The sequence below is a fragment of the Montipora capricornis genome, chromosome 11 (assembly GCF_036669925.1).
Source record: "Montipora capricornis isolate CH-2021 chromosome 11, ASM3666992v2, whole genome shotgun sequence".
NCBI classification, from domain to species: domain Eukaryota; kingdom Metazoa; phylum Cnidaria; class Anthozoa; order Scleractinia; family Acroporidae; genus Montipora; species Montipora capricornis.
Window position 1 is genome coordinate 11,124,529 of NC_090893.1, and position 18,509 is coordinate 11,143,037.

At 39.3% G+C, this 18,509-nt stretch overlaps 1 protein-coding gene across 1 annotated transcript in view; it reads right to left on the bottom strand.

The window, feature by feature from the left end:
• LOC138022938 (transient receptor potential cation channel subfamily A member 1-like) overlaps positions 1-16,596 on the bottom strand; it is a 34,350-nt gene extending 17,754 nt beyond the window's left edge. Inside the window, exons 1-14 of the mRNA XM_068869963.1 lie at positions 16,078-16,596; positions 15,107-15,194; positions 14,463-14,638; positions 14,235-14,342; positions 12,470-12,578; positions 11,838-11,935; positions 10,236-10,283; positions 9,432-9,617; positions 4,083-4,271; positions 2,570-2,656; positions 2,019-2,104; positions 1,440-1,598; positions 912-1,026; positions 17-186 (exon numbers count right to left, since the gene is read on the bottom strand). Of these exons, the coding sequence (XP_068726064.1) occupies positions 17-186; positions 912-1,026; positions 1,440-1,598; positions 2,019-2,104; positions 2,570-2,656; positions 4,083-4,271; positions 9,432-9,617; positions 10,236-10,283; positions 11,838-11,935; positions 12,470-12,578; positions 14,235-14,342; positions 14,463-14,638; positions 15,107-15,194; positions 16,078-16,458 (2,000 nt within the window). The 5' untranslated portion in view covers positions 16,459-16,596. The remainder of the gene's footprint in view (positions 1-16; positions 187-911; positions 1,027-1,439; positions 1,599-2,018; positions 2,105-2,569; positions 2,657-4,082; positions 4,272-9,431; positions 9,618-10,235; positions 10,284-11,837; positions 11,936-12,469; positions 12,579-14,234; positions 14,343-14,462; positions 14,639-15,106; positions 15,195-16,077) is intronic.
• Positions 16,597-18,509: the final 1,913 nt, after the last annotated feature.

The following is an 18,509-nucleotide window of genomic DNA, read 5'->3' on the forward strand; positions in this document are numbered from 1 at the left end:
ACTCATGATGACGTACCTGCTGTGTTCAATTATGGTCATAGCGACTTCTTCTTTGTCCTTGGCTATGGCGAGGTCAAGAACATTCTGATTATACTTGTTTAACAGGATTTCTTGCTCTTCTATGGACAACAGGTGAGACACCAATGACGCGTGGCCTGTGATTGCAGCCATGTTTAAAGCTGTGTTCTGGAATTGTGTAAAGAGAAAAAATGAGGAAGCAAATGAGAGGAAGTAAGGTGTACAGAAACGCTGTTTAACCACGAATTCTCTCTAGAGCACCAAATACTGCAGGAGGCATCGTAGCCCAGTGATTAGGGTGCTTGCCTTGAGATCCGGGGATCCCGGGTTCAAGACTTCTCAGCTGCACTTGTAAATAGCCAACTGGTTTGCCTCCGGCCAGTTGGGATTCTTAACAGTTGTTGTTAAATGTTATGTATGTATGTATGTATGCATGCATGTATGCATGCATGCATGTATGTATGTATGTATGTATGTATGTATGTATGTATGTATGTATGTATGTATGTATGTACGTACGTACGTACGTATGTATGTATGTATGTATGTATGTATGTATGCATGCATGTACTGACAAATGTTACCCGTATCTCATCATCTCTTTAAAAAAAACTTCAGAAAATGATACCACTGCTTGAGAGACTTGAGAGAGTAACTGCTTCTAGAACAAACTGATTTTCTACAGTTGGCGATCATAAGCAAGTGTTCAGAAAAATAAAACAACGAAAGGAGATTTACAAAATGATAAACCTTGCCTTTAGTAAAATTACTGTATTCAAACCTAAAGGAACAAATCTTCACTGAAGATGCTTCACTGTTAGCATTTTGCAACATCTTAAAAACACAGGACAAAGGTTTACCAAAGCTTGAAAGTAGTTGTAGTTATCATTTACCTGATGTTTCTCAACAGCATTGAGACTTTCAGGGTGAGCATCAAGTATGCAATCCACGCATCGCTCTGAGCCGTTAACCGCTGCCATGTGAAGTGGAGTGCTGTCATGATGATCTCTGCAGTATACAAAAGAGGGAAAATAAAAAATATATATTGGAATAATTACATAGACCCTTTCGATGTAAAGACGATGGCTGCAGAGTAGAACTGAGAACAATTGATGTCTTAACTGCCTGCTGACTTGTTCATGTGCGCATGCGCAGTTGGCGAATAACAGAGTAACTGTAAGACGGGAGAGTTATTATTTCGCTAACAAAATAGAAATCCAATCGAGGTCTTGACGCATGGTCGACGCATGGTCGAAAGTCGTTGGTTGGTCATGATGGATTGATATATCGGTTGTCAATCCAACCCTTGAAATGGGCTGTGTTACATTCCTTTTACGAGAAAAGCACTGCTTATTTAAAACGAGACAGCGAGAGACAGTTGCAGCAACAAGAAAGAAAAAAAATAGGCATCATTGTCTGACCTTTCCATGGTAGCTCCTTCCATCAATAAAAGTTGAACAATCTGTTCGTGTCCTTCATGACAAGCGTAATGCAGAGGTGTTCTTCCTTGGTTGTTTTGCAAATTTACGATCCGTACATTTCTACTAAGCAGTGTCTCTGCAATTTCACGCCAGCCATACCTGTACCAAGCAAAACAATTAATCATCCAGATATCTCTCCGTCGAGTAACCGATGATGCAAAGGAAGAGAAGAATATTCAATGTAAAATCCTCACCAATTTCGTGCCATAATATTTATTTTCTGGAGGCAGTGCAGCCCACTGGTTCGGACACTTGCATGCCTTGAGATCCAGAGTTCCCGGGTACAAGACCCGTTCTGACCACTCGTTGAATTTGTTCCCGCTAGTCCCTGGTTCATCTTCTCAGCTGCACTTGTAAATAGCCAACTGGTTTGCCTCCGGCCAGTTGGGATTCTTAACAGTTGTTGTTGTTGTTGTCTGTCCTTTCGTGTGGCCGTTTCATTGGCCTTGAAAAGCCCCTATGGGGAGTAGTCAATTAAGTATGTATTGTATTGTTAAACTCAGCGTGAATGTATCATACCTTGCAGCCATGTGAAGGGGTGTGTCCAATGAGTCTGAGGTTACTTGAACGGCTGCTTTGTTCTTGTTGATAAATAGTGCTATGTGCTATGGAAGAAAGGACATTATAATAACTGTGGCGTACCTGATATTTATCCCAGGTATACTAACTGAAGTCTCACTGATTTTCTCCCAAGAAAACACTCGCGCCTGGCGACAACATATCGTTTTGTAACTGAGACTTTAGTGGTTTTGCGAATCATGAATCCGCAATAGCGCACAAAAGCAGAGCGACGAAATCATGTTTAAATGAAGTACAAACAACAATCTTCATAGACAATCAAGCACACGTCTATTGACAGTTTTTCAGATTTCTCAACAGCATTTAAGATGCGGAGTATTCTGTCACCATAATGCTAAAAGTGTTTTTCATGCACTTCACTAACTAATTTAAGAATCGACAATATTATTGTTTTGAACAAATAGATTAAAAATGACAAGCAATCGTGTTTCAATGAACAGCAATTTTTGGAGTTGTATAAATTCATTGTCGCGAAGTATGATTTAATGTACCTGCAAATAACCAGCTCGGGCAGCATAATGGACAGCTGTGTAACCTGTCATGTCTTTTTCAATCACTAGAGCCTTGGATGCAGTGCTCTAAAAGAAAAGGATTCAGCATGTTTTGAGAGGGATTTACCAACTTTATCACACAGTATAGTTTACAGCCTTCGTATGAACTTACCTTTGGAAAACACTGCCGCAAGTGTGCTCGTGAATTACGCGGTACTGTTGACGTTGTCAGTACAGACATATTGCCGACTTATAAGAGTTGCGAAGAAGTAGAAAACATTTAGCTTTGCTCAATTATTTGCAGCCACAAGATTATGTGAAAGGATTGTCTGGTGTATTTCAAGTTTGATTCGTTCACACGAAAAAACCCACAAACGTTGCATTTTGAGCTTAATAACCACATCTGAGTTTGAAAGGAAATTGATGCTCTGTCTTGCGTCGCATTCTATATGTATGTTGAAGAATCACCTGAAAGCCCACAGGATTATTCAACTCAATCACTGCTTCGAAAGCATTGAAACGTCCGACTAGCTGTCCAGGATCCATCGAACCTTTCTTTTACGATCATGGCGCTTAAGGACGTTCGCGCGAAATTTTTCTAACATTGATTTTTTTCTGAAAATTTTACCACTGAAAGATCATGTGTTAGCGACGTCAGAAATGTAAAAAAAATGGGGGGTCACCGACTTCGTTTTGGAAATAACATGCCCAGAAGAACACCAAAATCTGAGTAAATCGGGCTTCGTTGGCGAAGAAGACCACAGTAGCTGCAAGTCCCAAAATATTGCAATTAGCGCTTTGAAGGGAAATGTTCTCTGCCAAATATGGTTTAACTGGACCTTTTAAGCGAATGTCGTCAGCTGGTGAGGTTCCTCAAAGAACAAGTTCGCATTTAACGACAATAGTTTCACGCGCCTTGCAGCCGCAAAATGGCAGGATTCTATGTCCCGTGGACAGACATCTTCAATTTTTTTTAACTTCCCACATTGATTTTTTGTTCATTTTTGGACAATGTGGAGATAATTGTAAATAAAATCTGTTTCTGAAAAGAAAAGTAGGGGTCACCGAACATCCAAGATCGTTAAATCCAAGCAAAGCTATAGCAATGGCCATCTGCCCTATCATTGTTCATTTTAGTACTTAGCGCGCGCACTCGATGCATGACGTGGCATGGCGTGGCATGTGGATTTGCGTGCCCAGTAAGGATGCGCAGAAACAATTAGCGTGAACGTCCTTAAACTGTTTTTATCTCACTGTATATTTTTGTTTTTGTGCCTGCCTGTGAACCTGGAACAATTTGACCGATTTCCACTGGATCTATCTTTAAAGGCGTCCCTGCCCCGGGAAGGATCCTGATGCACGCCAGTCTTAGAAATTATTTGACTGCAACTCTTTCAAACGACATTTGCAGTGATTTTCAGGCAATTTGACAGAATATATCTGATCTCGGTAGAAAGTTAAAAAATTGCATTAAATCCTAGCCAGCATATTGTAGTCCTTTACTGATAATAACCTTCATTAAGGCTTCCATGGTAGATGAATTTCCAATGGCAACATGCAAAGGTGAACGTTGTTCGATATCTTTGAGTGTGATATCAGCCCCGCGATTCATTAGAAGCTGAACAGTGGCTGTGCCGCCCACAGATGCCGCCAAGAACAGAGGTGTGCGGCCTTGTGTGTCCCGTGGATCCACCTTAGAGCCCTGCAAGGAAAAATATTTTTCAACACCTGACTCCAGTTCATGATGTCAACAAAGCCTCTGTACATTATGACTTTCGAATATATATATCTGACTGGATTTACAAAAAGCTACCCATTGATGCTGTAACTTAGCACCTTCAGATGCACAACAAAGTTCTTTTTACTTACAGCTATGATTGCAGCTAGGATCAAACTTTACCCCAGCCTGGACAATGCAACTTCTCGAGTTTACTCGTGTCTAATAATTATTTTACTGGTCCTTGCATGGGGATCCCTGTGGCACCTGAAGGGTCAAGCTAAGATATTTTCAGACTTCCACTAATTATGATCAAGTCCTATATAAGAGAATTGGCTTCTTGGTCATTTCAAAGCTGTGGGCGCTCGATTTCTGTCAAGTAGTGTCACAGAAATGCTGACTATGGCTGACAAATTATCTTATTTAAACCAAGACACAAACTCTAACTCAGGATAATCAACCCCCCCCCACCTAAACTAACTTTGCCTTGCTCTTATAAGTGCAAACTAACATTTAAATCATAGCTTAGACACTCTAGATTTTGTACAGGCATGTCTTGACGGAGCCCCCCTCCTGGTTCAAAGACCGCTCCAAGAGGTTGAAAATTTAAGCAGCCACCTTTTTCAAAAATCAGTCAGATATCAGAGCACAATGGAGCAGATGCAGACTAAACAATCTTGCTCAAGCAAATTCCATTCAGGCTGAGCCTCCCATTGGCCATAGCATTGAATTCGTTTTCATTCCATGCTAATTTCTGACTGGATTTACAAAAAGCTACCCATTGATGCTGTAACTTAGCACCTTCAGATGCACAACAAAGTTCTTTCTACTTACAGCTATGATTGCAGCTAGGATCAAACTTTACCCCAGCCTGGACAATGCAACTTCTCGAGTTTACTCGTGTCTAATAATTATTTTACTGGTCCTTGCATGGGGATCCCTGTGACACCTAAAGGGTCAAGCTAAGATTTTTTCAGAATTCCACTAATTATGATCAAGTCCTATATAAGAGAATTGGCTTCTTGGTCATTTCAAAGCTGTGGGCGCTCGATTTCTGTCAAGTAGTGTCACAGAAATGCTGACTATGGCTGACAAATTATCGTATTTAAACCAAGGCACAAACTCTAACTCAGGATGATCAACCCCCCTAAACTAACTTTGCCTTGCTCTTATAAGTGCAAACTAACATTTAAGCGAAGCCCGTATTCAACCGAAAATTTAAGCAGCCACCTTTTTCAAACATCAGTCAGATATATATATATATATTTTATTTTATTTTTTTTGTTAATGGGAAGTGAATTCCATTCCTAAAGACTTCCAAAATATCTTTAATTGAGTTCATGATTGAAATTACAAATCTCGCTCTTTCTTTTCCCATGTTTTATCTTATTTCCTCCTGACCATTGCCGAGCTTTTTGTAATTGATTTCTCACACGCAGTTATAAATGAAGATGTATATTCAGTGTAGCATCAAGCCAGAAACTTGGAAATCTCTTCACTTATATTGAAACCACTGGAAAGTCACTCATCTACCGCATATTGAGCACCCGTTGTCTGATCCACAAACGAGATGATCATTTAAGACAATCCTATCGCCATTTTTGTTTGTATGTTCAAGAATGTTTCGTGATCCTGCTTGGTTGTATATTTGGCTCGCATAACACGAAGAAGCTGTATGTAAATCCTCAGTTCCTGGACATGCATTTCGTTAGCTTCATAGTTTACATAGCACAGTCAATCCCAACTTTTCTTATTGTGAATCTATATTGCTTACCAAAAGTAGCCGCTAAACGAAACACATAACTCTATGACTGATCAAATAACCTTTTTACAGAAAATAACAAATACAGGTTCCTTAATTCACAACCAGGCATTGTTGCAAGTGCATAAGAAGCTCATTACATTAAATACATAAGTTCTATGGAAAACAAAAGCTATTGACATTAATGCTTTTCGGGATGAGCTCGGATCTTCCCAGCTGTGCCAGAATCCGCCAAGCACACTCCCTAATCTTGTATCTTCCTATAACTAAATTTATCTGAATTAACTGATAAGCACGCCTCATTTAAGGAAGAAGACCATCACTATGCGTCTGCGCGTGCCGTGGTTCAACGATGAGATAAAGGCAGTATGAAGGTATTTGGAGGAGGACTGGGCTTGAGTCAGATTACGGTTAAGAACGTGCGCAATCGTGCAAATCATGCAATGGAGCTGGCACGACGGGAATACTACACCAACTTTATTAATAGTAGCGGTCAGCGAAAACTTTTCAAAGCGGTTAGTACATTATTGAGTGGAGGATCTGAAGAACAATACCCTCCACACGTTGACCCTGTCTACTTAGCGGATGACTTTGGACTTTTTTTGTACGCAAGATTAACAACATTTGCACTAGATTAGATACACTTGACACTCTTCTGCGTGAAGGCACGTTAAGTCCATATTCTGGACCATTATTTAATAGATTCCAACCTTTCACGGTAGATGAGGTCAGGAAACTTGCCTCAAGCTGCCCGAACAAGTCTTGTGGAAATTATCCCATGCCTACTCGAATTGTAAAGGATTGCAATGATGAACTTTTGCCAGCTATTTGCATAATGGTTAATCTATCCCTGACTGAAAGTCACTTCCCTGACATCTGGAAGGAGGCTCTCGTGAGGCCCAAGTTGAAAAAGCCCAGAATTGACTTGGTCAAAAAGAACTACCGCCCTGTGAGTAATCTTGCTTTTCTGTCGAAGATTACTGAAAAGGTTGTAGCTCAACAAACATCTCAGCATAGGTCAGTTTGTCAACTGTATACCGATTTTCAGTCGGCCTATAGCCAACATCATAGTACGGAAACGGTACTGTTGCGCCTGCGCAATGACATTCTGCTAAATATGAATAAACAGCATGTTACTCTGTTGGTATTTCTAGACCTCAGCACCGCGTTTGACACGGTCGACCATGGTGTGCTCCTAGGGCGTCTAGAACAAAAGTTCGGCATCTGTGGAGACGCACTGGCTTGGTTTGGGTCTTATCTGGCAGAGAGATCACAGCGCATATTAATAAAGGATGCTAATTCAGCCAGTTTTGACCTAAAGTTTAGGGAACCTCAAGGTTCCTGCTTGGGAACATTGTTGTTCTCGACCTATACAAGCGAGCTGTTTACTATCATCAGCCGCCACTTTCCTGCGGTACACCGTAACGCGGATGATACTCAGTTATATCTTGCGTTTCAACCGAATGACAGTGCTGCCCAAGACTCCGCAATGAAAGCAATGGAGGCGTGCTTACAGGACATTCGCAATTGGATGATTAGGGACAGACTCACGATCAATGATGACAAAACCGAATTCATGATAATTGGTACGAAGGCGCAATTACGAAAGATCCACCAGAACAGCCTGATCGTTGGTGAATGTGAGGTGTATCCCGGTGATGAAGCGATACGGAACTTAGGGGTGTGGATAGACAATACTTTTACATTGAGGCTCATATCACAAAGACCTGCAAAAGGCGCATTCTACCACCTACATAACATCAGGCGTATCAGAAAATACTTAGAGAGGGATTCAATTGAGAAATTAATCCACGCATTTATAACTAGCAGACTGGATTATTGTAATGGACTTTTATACGGACTACCTAGCAATTTAACATCTAAGCTACAGCGTGTTCAAAATGTGGAGGCAAGATTAATATACCGCGCACCTTGGTATGGCCATATAACACCATTACTACGTGAATTACATTGGCTTCCAGTGAGGTTCAGAATTGACTATAAGATTTTAATTATTACTTTTAAAGCAATCTATTGGACAGCTCCTTAGTATATATCGGATTTAGTAACTTTAAGACCCAATTCTATATATAGTCTTAGATCTAAGGACAAGTTTCTTCTATTTCCACCCATGATTAAGACCTTACCTACACTTGGCGATAGAGCATTTATGGCAGCGGCACCGAAATTGTGGAATGTTCTTCCTTATGACGTCAGGAGCACTTCGAACTTTAGTACTTTTAAACAGAAACTCAAAACTGCACTTTTTATTGAAGCGTATAAATAAAAGCTTTGATATATTTTAAACACATATGTTAAGTTCGTTAGTGTAATTTTACATGTAAATTTGGATTCGATTTTCCTATTGTTATTATTTATTACTATTATATCAGTTCATATATGTGAGGCGCATTTGAAAATTGTATTGTCGAATTTGCACCATATAAATAAATATTATTATCATCATCATCATCATCATTATTATTATTATTATTAATAAAAAGGTTTGCCTCTGACTATTGATATTTTTCAACAGACGTTTTGGCTAAAATTCTTAAGCCTTCATCAGTGATATCAAAACCTTTTCCATAGAACTTAGAGCGATTTTCAATTGAGTGTCGAAAGTAATTAGCGAAATGCTTTGGTTTTGCATTTACTTCAGTCAGTGATTGGTTCAAATTTCTCGCGCCACTTTTTCGACCAATCAGAAGTGAAACCAAAACCAATCGTGACTCGCGCGTGCACATTTTCCCGCGCTTTCTGTTGGCTACGTGTAATTTCTTCGAGTTTTGATTGGTTTACTGGATTGTCTCCGTCCTTTTTGATTGGCCAAAGTAACTACTGTACTTTGGTTTTGGTTTTACGACACTCATTTGAAAACCGCTCTATGACATCTCCTCACTACACTTTTTCCATTTTTAAGCACCTTAAATACATATCGCCATACTTCATTTCACTCTCCATAAGAGCTTTTCAGGGTGAAACACAATCAATGAAACGACAGAACACAACAACAACAACAACAACAAATTCTTGGTTTGCATACACGTGATGAGACGGCCACGTTGGTGTACAAAACATTTATAGAAAACGGCCCCACAAAGTTTTGCATAATAATAGAGTTAATTTTCCAAAAGACATTTAACTGCATTGTTCTGTATACCAAGATGGCCGCCGTGACGTCAGAGGCAAACCATCAATAGCCAACCAGCTGGCTATTTACAAGTGTAGCCTTAGAGGTGATCCAGGGATTACAAGGTTCAAATTCAACAACGGATTCTCCAAATCCCAATGCAAACTCCGTAACCACTGGGCCATACCGCCTCCTCGATCACTCTACTGTGAGTGTTTCTCGGTCTACTAGTGTGATTCTATCTCTTTACCTGATCTAGTAAATAGTTGACAACAGTCACGTGATTCTTCAGTGCCGCTCTGTGAAGTGGTACCATTCCCTGATCATCAAGAAGCTGGGACTTGCACACGTCACGATCTTCTGCAACCATCAGCTGTACGATCTCTAGCGAGCCTTGTCCACAGGCCAAGTGTAACGGTGTGGTCTTGTCTGATTCCTGGAATTGAACAATAAAGTGTACTACGACCAAAAAAAAATTTTGTTTTTCCTTTGGATTTCAAAACTATGTTAACTAAACGCTAACTCACCCAAGTTTTAAGTTCTGATTTTAAAAAGACACCTGTTTATTTTAGCTGGAATTTTCTTATTTATTGGTCCGCCATTACTAACTTTAAAATCTTGAGAGAGCTGGGTCGAGGAGAAAATGACGTCAAACACTCACTAGCTTAAGAATGCAATGCGTGTGTACGCGGCCTAATTAACATGCAGCACGGGAGCTTCGGTCTTTCAGACTTTTCAACCCGTGTTTTGCATATATAATAAATTGCGTTTACACGCTGAAATTTTAAGCTAGTGAGTAAATGACGTCATTTTCTCTAGATCCAACCCTCTGAGGTCCAATCGGCCAGTTTTGAACGTGAGTAATGGCGCACCATGAAATCCAAAACTTACACTCAAAATAAACAGTCTTTGGATAAAACTCAAAGCTCGAAATTTTGCCAGTTAGGTGTTAAGCGAACACGCTTTCAAAATCTGAAGAAAAAAAGGAAATGATTTTTTGATCATAGTACCACTTTAAACCTCCTGGCAGATTTTAGAGAATCATTAACGTTACCTTTGGTTGCCGCACGTTTGATCCCAGCTTCAAACACAGTCGCACGATCTATGGAAGAGATAATTTTCTGTTACTGATTGAACTGGCTCACTTGCTTTTCCTTTTGAGAAGTAGGAGTATTGGAAGCGTCTCTACGATAGTTTTTATTTTGCATTGTTCACTTCTTTGTAGAACCCATTCACCATGGAGAGATTCAGCATCACGTTTACGTCATGCTGAAATTTACGTTTTCCCAAAAAACCAGAAACTTAATTGATGCTAGCTCATTTCTCTCCTTCTATCGATAGATGTGGAGCAACTTTACGATTGGGGACAATGGAGCCCAGTCTTTTTAAGACAGATGGATGCCACACCCTTGTGACTGAGCTCTATGGGTATGGTACCAATCTGCTTTTTAGACCTCGGATCAGTAACCTAGTACCTAACCTTACAATTTTTCTCTTCAAACAATACCAATTCCCGCAATTTACTTAAATCCAAGTGAGTTTATGACGCTGTGAACCATTGCTTAGACCTTAATTGATTAATTAAAGCTGTCATCTGTGATGTTACTGCCTATATTTGAATTTGACACATTCTGTCACGCCTTCTTGACAATTGTTCAATAGCATGTTACAAATAATAATAATAATAATAATAATAATAATAATAATAAGAAGAAGAAGAAGAAGAAGAAGAAGAAGAAGAAGAAGAAGAAGTCCGAAAGATGTTGGGAGTAAGAACAAAGGTGATACCCATAGTGGTAGGGGCGTTGGGAACAATACCACTGAGGTTAAAAGAAAATCTGAGGACCATAGTTGTAGACACATCCATTGAACTGATTCAGAGATCTGTACTGTTGGGATCGGGCAGGATTCTTAGGAAAGTGCTCGAGATGTAGGTAGGAGAGGAAAGTAAAATGAAGGACCCTTCTTGGTTTCCTTAGACAACTGGTTGTTGTCCAGAACCAGTGAAAACTAGATTCTATCTGAGATTATTAGCAATAATAATAATAATAATAATAATAATAATAATAACTTTTCAAAAGGGAGAGATAAGTTAGAACAAGAGATGTTTCCTGATGCTTTTATGAAAAGAGGCATCCCACCTTTTACCGTTTCACGTACCAAGATGCTACTGCCTTCTCTCTAATAGCAGTGGCCAGGTTTTTTTTTAACCCAAACGATAGAAAATGTTTACACTTAAAGAGTTCTTTTCCTGGAGAATTACATGCAATTTTTTTTTTCCTTTCTTTTAGGACATGGCCGTCGCCATGTCGCCTCCCTACGCTTCATTGGTTAAAAAGTTTTTCCACACTGCACTTTATCAAGTAACAAAAAGATAGATTTGATAGATAGATAGATAGATAGATAGATAGATAGATAACTTTATTCAAGGCTCAACAATATCAGCAGCTACCCACTAAGTAAGGACACTTATAGTCTTTATAAAAGCGTTGATCGACAAAAGACAAAATGGAAATTGTTCCTAGCTCATGAACAGTTTTTCCCCGCGTGGCTTGGAATTTAGATCGGTTGATTTGCTGATTTTCACTTGCTCCGAATGGACAAGTAATTCACTTGGGTGTCCAGCTGTTCAATACTGTTTTAAGCTGTCTCTTACTGGTACAATCCCGCTATCAACTGCAAGATGAAGTAGGGTGCTTCCTTCATTGTCAGCATTGCAGATCAGATTTTCTACATTCATCTGTCTTTCTTGAGCTACAGAGGGAACCAAAAAGCCTGTGATTAACATGCAAAATTTTCGTCACATGCGTGGGACGTAGGACATTTTATAATCTTTTCTCGATCTCTAGCCAAATCTTGATTCCTGATTTAAGCAACGGACAGGATTTCCGAGGAAATCTCAAACTTCTTAAAAGCGTTTTTAGATTTGTAAGAGAAGCAAACGATTTTGCATAAGCTACTATTAAACTCTTGACGTGACATTATGAAAGGTTTTAACACCAGTTACGCTTAACAGGGAAGGGAGCAAAGTTAATTAGCCTTTGGTATAGGGGCGGAAATACAAGAAAAGTTTCCGTTAAACTTGTTATGCAACAGAGATGGGAAATGTTGCTTGACCGGTTTTATGGGTTAAACGCATTGCGAATAAAACATCTCTCTCCGGTGCAACTTGCATGAGATAACTGCTGCGCGAGCAGTTTTACTGAAAAAAGTTGCTCGTACTTCACGCCTTGAAGAAACAGTGATAACGCGTTCCAGATCAAGATTAAAAACAGAAAGAGTAGGTACCAATTGAGCAAAAGTATTCAGCTACAGACTGTGCTCCTTTGGATACTGCCACACCAAACGGGGTCATCTTATCCTCGGCTGTTAGTGTTATGTCACCTCCATTCTCGACCTAAGAGGATAAAACAGCGTTACTCCGCACGAAGAGAGGCTTGCAAAATAAAGACCAACGGAGAGTCAGCATGTTCCGCTGGCAGTGTGTCAGATCTGCATGGAAGTGTTTTTCGGTTTCTGTATTGATGAGACGGTATGATCAAGGTTTCAAACTTTAACTGTCGTAAGTTTATCGGAGCTTTTACAACTGGTTTATCGAGACGTTCAGATGACAAGTTCTAATATAGTTCGAAAATCTGGCGAAATAATCGTAATACCAAATATTAGAGATTGTTGGCTGAATTAATCTGAAACATAATCAAAATACCGTAGGAAACAGAAAAGAAAAGTGGCGACTAGTTTCGCCAATATAACGGGAAACTAGTCGCCACTTTTTCACCAGGATAAAGGAACACACGAAAAGCGATAAAAACTCACATATTTTTAAGCATTTCAACACATCTCCTTTATGTAAGAACAAATACTCCCCTTCGTGCTTTAGTATTCTGGATTCTGCCAGCAACTCAATTGATTTAAAACTCAAAGAAGCTTTTTATATAAATAAGACCAAACCTGAACTTAACAAACAATTGCAGCATTACAACACTTTTCTCACGTTTTAGTTTACACCTTGATGTTTGGTGTCACGCTGTAATAAGTACCCGCTTTTGTATTACGTCATGTTGTAATAATTTTTTCATCTACCCGTAGACTTTATAACTGTTCACATTTAGGAACTCATTAAACTGATGATGGCATAAGCATGCCGAAACATGTCTTTCAAAAAAGTTGTCTGTTTGCTACAGTATTTATCATACGTGCTACTATTGCGACCTTATGGAAATAATCAAAATAGTTACACATTGGTCCGTCAGACAGTCTTCATTCAATAGCAAAATGAAACCAATTGCAATTAGTGACGTTATAAATTATACAGATTATCGATTCTTATTTAAGCGATACAGTTTTCATTCTGGCTCCGTTTACCTTTTGCATCTTTGTTCCTGATCTTGTTCACCACGCTTTCAACGATCAACTGCTTCCCCCCTCCCAGTTTCACCAAACCCATTTCAAAATATAGCATTAGAAGGGGCAGTTGAGGTATTAGATAATGGCCGTTTTTTTACTAGAGATGCATAATTCGTCCGGGACGAACTTGGGCAAACATTTTTTCTGCGTCTGTTAAATTCATCTAGTATAAAGACGGGCACAAGATGCATAATGCGTCCGGGCCGCGAAGTATTCACTTTAGTGCGTCTTCGAAGACGCACTTTACTGGAAAGTTCGTCCAAACGCATTATGCATCTTGTGCCCGTCTTTATACCAGACGAATTTAACAGACGCAGCAAAAATGTTTGCCCAAGTTCGTCCCAGACGAATTATGCGTCTTATATAGTTCGTCCCGTCTTTACACTAGATGGATAACATGAAAGACGCATAATTCGTCTGGACGGATCATGTGTCTCTAGTATAAAAACGGCCATTTATGAGGTCATTTTTTAAATCGGAAGTCACATCAAAAAGGGGGAATTTTTGGATTTGGTATCTATTTCGTTTACATTGCAGTAATTTCTTGGTGGATTTGCGTTTTCCAATAGGAACTTAGGCCCCCTTCCAGCATACCAGCATACTGTAATGAACAATTCTTCTAATTTTCTACTAATTATTTCCTTACCAGCCGTTTGGAAATATCAACATTGTCAATTTCAGCTGCGATATGAAGAGGTGTGTACGACCCAAAGCCTTTGATGTTAGCATCACTTTTACTGTCACTTAACAAGAGCTGCAAATGAAGATACGTGACTTATTAGAAAATTAATTTAAATTATCAAGTGTTATTAAGTATCACGATAAAAAAATCGGGAAACTTGCAGCCGCATAATTTACTGAGGAGTAATCTCACCGTTACAATTGCCTCACTGTTCACTTTGACCGCAACATGAAGCGGGGTATCTCCTCTCTCATCAACACTCTTTACATCTGCTCCAGACTTAAGCAGCAGTTTCACAGTTTCGATATGTTTTCCAAGGATAGCATTATGCAAGGGCGTCTTACCTAATGAATCAGGGGTGTTCACATCTGCCAATGAAAATACAGAATTTGATTCGCAATTTTCCTAAAATCAAAGACAACTAAAGTATTTTTACCATAAGAATAAGTCCCATGGTATCGTCACGTTCCTTGAAAGTAACACATCTGCAGTCACACAGAATTGGAAGTTATTCTGGCGAAAGTGTGTCGTACTTTTCTGAGGCACCTCGCTCACTGTTTATTTTTCTTATGTATTTCAGTTTACTGTTCATTACCGTCTGTGCTTGTAAAGTGTGTCGACTGAATCATGGGCTTAAATAAATGACGAGTTTATAGACGAGAACGAATGGAATGTTTTGTTTGGCCATTCCTAAGTATACTCTACGTTCTACGCTTTTATCTCCAGATGAGTCAAGTGTGGGAAAGTGTTTCGAAGGAATTGTGTTGCTTTGTCGATAGGGAATAAATAGCCGATGTCTGGCAGCCACTTTCCAATAAAAAAGCAGAAGACCTTACCTACGCCTTTTTTGAGCAATTTTTGAACATCGGCTTCACTTCCTGACAAGGCTGCGAGATGTAATAACTTGTTCCCTTTGCCCACTTTCTAATAAAGACAAGATAAACAAACAAGGAAACATATTTCTTTAACAGGGACCGCAGCTAAGGAGCAGAGCGGACCTCTGTTCGTGTTAGGGATCAAATCCGGCTTATTTCATGATATCTTTGTGGCTTTCTTCCGGGTCCGATGCCTCAGTCTGAGACCTTACTAATCACCAACTCCTGTACTATCCGAAATGTTTAACGTTGAGTGGTGAAGTCCGCTTCTTATTTACTACCTGCGATTTTAAAGCGAGCGAATCTAAGAACCGCTTTAACTGCTGTGCATACCATTTAAGGAGCCTTTGAGGTGTAATTTAAGTTAGGATCTATCTTATTTGAGCTAAAAATGTTCCAGTGGTAAAACTTGAACTATACGCGAAATCACGGCTTCTACTGGGGATAAGGCATACCGGTACTTCTACATCCAGTAAATTTAACAGAATGTACTAAATGGTTTGTGTGGTTGAAAAAATCTTGTATGTTCTACTGTGCACGGTTTGTTAAAACTCTGTGAAGTTTTAATTAATCTTTCAAGTCATCTGCAACTCTCAAAATAACCGTGAAGGTTTTAAATACAAATGTGAAAAATGTTAAGTTTCTCTTTCGAATGCGAATTACACTGCTAGAACTTCGCGAAGCAAACTAATAGACAATTTCTTTTAACTTGGTCTAAAATGATATCAAGTAAGTTCCTTGATTATATAACTTGGTCTAAAATGATATCGAGTAAGCAACCTCGTCCCCAGGGTCTCTCTTCTATCCGAGGAGAAAAAGATAGAAAAACCTCTGGGGCCATGTAACATGTTATCAAATTGACTTGGAATAAGACCAAAGTTTGATAGAAATCAGACCACGCTCTATAATATAAAAGCCGATAAAAACCGTACCTGATGAATTTTTGCCTGGAGATTTCCTTTAAGAGTTGCAAAAGCTGTGGTAAAAGTATTGCTGTTTTCCTCCGGATAAAAATCATCTGAAGTATCAGAGCCTTGAGGTATCAGACTCAACTTTCTTATATTTGCTGATTGGTCGATTGTTGGAGGTGGAAGGCTACTACAAGAGTTGTCTCTCTCTGCCTTGAGATATTCATCTGTTTCAGACAAAGAGATCTGAGAAGAAGAGGACTCCAGGGGCGAAGCGGTGTGCTTCTCGTTTAAGGCGGTTTCCTCTTGGCAAATATTTCCTGGAGAGGCCGCCACTTCAGAAGATTCATTATCTGTTGAGTCCTTGTTACCAGTGGACCAAAGTGGCAAAAATACTTTCTTCATCTTGTATGCACTGTTCGGCGGGACAAATTTGTTTGCAGGTCACTGATGCACAGAGGTTTTGCTTACTTAACAACGCTTTATTGGCATCGACAGACGTAAATCCGTTTTCTATGCGATGATTAGTTATTGTCATATTGTAATGTGCTAAAAGGCGTAATGACTTAATCATATCTTTAATTGCGGATATGTCATTTCGTTCGTTGATTCATTCATCACGGGGACATGATTTGAACCCACAATTCGAGGCCACCCAACCGGCAAATTAAGACAAAAGCCTTTGAGAGACATTTCTAAAAAAAGACTGTCTAAAAAGAAATTGATCTGTTCGAAAATCTTAGCTGAAAATTGAAGAGTCCAAAATTTTAGGGAATGATGTCTTCATTTCAGAAATTGCCAGCTGAACGTGCCTCCTAAGAACTTCCCAGCGAACCATTTGCTCGTCTGAAACTGCTAGGTGACCTTTTTAAGTGCCAAAAATTGCAAAAATGTCCCTCCCGAAAACGTAAGGGACTACTTTTTTCTGGTTGCGAAACGTTTAGGTGATGTTTGAGTAAAGAATTCTATAGATGTTTGGCAACGTAGAACCGAAATCAGTGCGAAATTCTAAGAACAGTTTGACTCCTCCGAACATATATTTCACCGAAGCTTATCGTTGCGTGTCCCTGACAAATAACCAGCTCCCAACATCAGTGGCGTCATAGCTCAGTTGGATAGAGAATCGCACTGGCATCGCTAGGTCACGGGTTCAAACCCCGTTGAAGTCCTGAATTTTTAAGACTTCTCTACGCAATTGCTACAATTGCGTCCATAACTGCGAGGATGATAGCTTCACTTGATTTCATATCCGCAGTTGAATATATGATTCATTTCTTTAGTTAATTGCTTAATTAGCCAAATAAAATGGCAAAGCGATCGCTTATCATGCGAGAGAAGGTATACACCTTTTTTTTTTTTTAAGGGATATCCAGTTTGCTTCGTGTTTCAGAGCATGTTACTTCGTTATCGTAAATTTTTGGACGGTTATCATTATTTTATCGAAAACAAGGGTCAAATAACCATTTCAGCTCTTCAGTTTCCTCTTTCCGTTCGATTAGTTATAACACAAAGTTTTGATGATACATGCCTTAACATGCCTCAATTGCGGCTAACTTAGAATCACTTCGCGTGAAGAATCGATGCTTATTAGGTCTAAGAGGTCTTACTCTTTATGTCGCAAAGCATTAAGATTCTTTGTTGAGTGGCTACTACAAAAACCTGAATGCAATGTTTCCGTAGTGACTCAACAAAAGAATTGTGATGCGTTACGTCATGCGTGACATACACTATTCAGACTCGAATCGCCAAAAAATTGGAACGTTCAGTCTCAGTCCCATAATTAGACGTTCTGTATCGCTCTGCTTCCTCTCATTTACTGCTCTCCTTATGAGGTATATGAGATTTTAAAAGAACTCAAGCTGATTCAAAAAAGAACATATAACAAATGGAGTAATTTTACCATTGAAAATTTAACTTATCGCTACTTAGATCTTCTAAATATGCAACTTGAAAATTCTCCTGTGCGTAACGCATATTTAATGATCAATATACTAAGTGACTGTTTTCACTCACTTTGCGTTTTGAAAGCCGTCGGTCTGATGTACCCTTAATCCCATCAGTAAGAGGAATTAGGTCCAAACCCAGCTAATTAATTTATTTAAAATATTGCCATGCATTTTGGAGAGATAATTAAGCTTCAATTTGGAAAAGAACGCCATACATTGCTTTGTATTTCAAAGCTTTTTACAAATATTATTCAGGAATTATCTTTAAAAAATGCGTGGTTACCCCCAATTTTCTTTTGGAATTTTCAATAACACTTGTTAAGATCTACATTTCCTGCATAATTTCGGTGCTTCAGCTAGAAACAGTTTTCAATTTTGCGGGGGTCTGGCTAGTCGTCTGAGACATGCCTTAACATGCCTCAATTGTGGCTATAAATTTAGAATCATTTCTCGTAAAGAATCGATGCTTATTAGGTCTAAGAGGCCTTACACCTTATGACGTAAAGCATC